Source organism: Balaenoptera ricei, chromosome 12 (assembly GCF_028023285.1).
Source record: "Balaenoptera ricei isolate mBalRic1 chromosome 12, mBalRic1.hap2, whole genome shotgun sequence".
Classification (NCBI taxonomy): Eukaryota; Metazoa; Chordata; class Mammalia; order Artiodactyla; family Balaenopteridae; genus Balaenoptera; species Balaenoptera ricei.
This window is the reverse complement of record NC_082650.1, coordinates 84663060-84665494: the sequence shown is the minus strand read 5'-3', so window position 1 is coordinate 84665494 and position 2435 is coordinate 84663060. Positions and strand designations below refer to the sequence as shown.

The following is a 2435-nucleotide window of genomic DNA, read 5'->3' as shown; positions in this document are numbered from 1 at the left end:
AGTAGTTATCAAAATTATAAGTTATGCTATTTTATCAATTATATACTAAAATAATTATATCTAAATTGAGTATGAATATTTTATTACATTCATATTTTTGTTGCAAGTAAGTATGGTGGGTTGATTAATAGAATATAGTATAAAATTCAGTTATGGAAATTAAAAGGATGTGAATGTGCAAGGAATGAAGGGACATTTTGGAACTGCTAAACTGTTAAAAAAAAAAAAAAAAAAGAGGCCCGTGTCGGCAGCTGCGGCGGGTCGCACAGCTCCGTCCCATCTCGGGGGGGGGCGGGCGGGGGAGGCGAGGCGCGCGAGCAGAGCGCTGGGCGCGATGTCCGACGCGGGCGGCGGAAAGAAGCCACCTGTAGAGCCGCAGGCGGGGCCGGGGCCGGGGCGCGCAGCCAGGGAAAGGGGCCTGCCGGGCCCCTTCCCTCTGGTCCTGAAGAAGCTTATGGAGAACCCCCCGCGCGAGGCGCGCCTAGATAAGGAAGAGGGGAAGGAACAGCTGGAGGAAGACGAGGCTGCAGCGGCCAGCACCATGGCCGTCTCTGCCTCCCTCATGCCACCCATCTGGGACGAGACCATCCCATACGATGGCGAGTCTTTCCACCTGGAGTACATGGACCTGGATGAGTTCCTGCTGGAGAATGGCATCCCTGCCAGCCCCACCCACCTGGCCCAGAACCTGCTGCTGCCTGTGGCTGAGCTGGAAGGGAAGGGGTCGGCCAGTTCCTCCACGGCGTCCCCGCCATCCTCCTCCCCCGCTGTCTTTCAGCCCTCGGAAACCGTGTCTAGCACAGAATCCTCCCTGGAAAAGGAGAGGGGGACACCCAGTCCCATCGACCCCAACTGCGTGGCGGTGGATGTGAACTTCAATCCCGACCCTGCCGACCTGGTCCTCTCCAGCGTGCCGGGCGGGGAGCTGTTCAACCCTCGGAAGCACAGGTTTGCAGAGGAGGACCTGAAGCCCCAGCCCATGATCGAAAAGGCCAAGAAGGTCTTTGTCCCCGATGAGCAGACGGACGAAAAGTACTGGACGAGACGCAAGAAGAACAACGTGGCGGCCAAGCGGTCCCGGGACGCCCGGCGCCTGAAGGAGAACCAGATCACCATCCGGGCGGCCTTCCTGGAGGAGGAGAACACAGCCCTGTGGACGGAGGTGGCGGAGCTGCGCAAGGAGGTGGGCAAGTGCAAGACCATCGTGTCCAAGTACGAGACCAAGTACGGGCCCTTGTAACCCGTGCCCCCGCCCGGGCGCGCTGCCTCACCTCAGACCTCTGCCTCGGACCCCTGAAACCCACCCCTGCGTGGAGACTTATGACTCGTCGTGGGCGCATGGCGGCGCACCTGCCCCAGGAGCCTTCACGTTCAAGCTTCATTATCACATGGCCAGCACGGCGACTTCCCTGGGGGCCAGCCTCCTCCCTGGCGGGATGCGAGAGAATCTACGAGGTGGTGAATCAGCCTTAGTCTCTGTTCTTGGCTGTCTCAGTTGGACCGGAAGGGGACCTCTGGAGCATGGGCTCTTCTTTTCCAGGGTACCCAGGCTTCCCTGACTCTCCCTGCTTCTCCAGCCTGGGCCGTCCAGGCCTGTCTCTGCAGAATGAGTCATGATGGCTGTCGCCCTTACATCTTCTCAGGTAGCAGGGCGCATTTCCAGGCAGGGAGGGTCTGTTGTCCTCCCCAGAAAGTCTTAGAGAAAAACATCCGTTCCCATCTTCCTCAAAGGTAAAAAGACACGCCAGCTCCTCTGTAGTGTCCACGTGGGTGCCAGGCCGCAGCGGCTGGGTGTCTGCACAGCCTGGGACGGGCTTTGCGTCTGGGCCTGCGACAGAAGTGCACCCAACCATTCGTGGCTCCCTCACCCCTTTTCTCTGTGGCTCCGAGGCCCGGAAGGAGGAGGCCCTGGGGAGGGGTTCCCTCTGCCTTCCATCCGCCGTTGGGGAGAGACTCCCAGGGTGGTGGTCTCTGAGCCTTGGTCGCCGTGCATGTCTCCTCTTCTCCAGGTCACTTGTGGAGGCCGCCTGAGTCAAATCTGTCCCACCAGACTGGGCCTCTGGGCCTGCTGTTTCTTGTCATCCAGTGACCAAGCTCAGATCTTGGATTTAAAAGAAAGAGCCTCCTCGTCTAGGAAGCTTAACTTCCTGGAGCTGGGATGCACCTTCTGCGTGGTGTTCAGAAAACCGGTCTCCACAGCCCCTCACGCTGTAGGCGGGGAGCTGGGGCATGTTTCTCGTGAAGCTCCCGCTCGTTCTTGATCTGCTTTCCCATGCGGGCCAGGCCTGAGTCCGCTGTCTCTGAAAAGCAGAAGAGGGCTTCCCATTTCTGGCTTCAGGATCCACCCCGTGCGAGCGGCCTGGAGGGCGTCACCAGGCAGGACACCTGGTCCCCTGGTCGCAGCACAACTCTTTTGGAACAGCGGGCTCTGGGGA

The 2435-nt window shown here is 59.0% G+C and overlaps 1 protein-coding gene across 1 annotated transcript; it reads left to right on the top strand.

The window, feature by feature from the left end:
• Nucleotides 1-334: 334 nt before the first annotated feature.
• On the top strand, nt 335-1299 carry LOC132376451 (thyrotroph embryonic factor-like). The gene has a single exon (XM_059942108.1). The coding sequence runs from the start codon at nt 335-337 to the stop codon at nt 1238-1240; it is 906 nt and encodes a 301-aa protein (XP_059798091.1). The 3' UTR covers nt 1241-1299.
• The last annotated feature ends 1136 nt before the right edge of the window (nt 1300-2435 follow it).

Bases quoted from the DNA above. Each gene is read 5' to 3' on its own strand.
- LOC132376451 (XM_059942108.1), top strand. From the start codon at position 335: ATGTCCGACGCGGGCGGCGGAAAGAAGCCACCTGTAGAGCCGCAGGCG.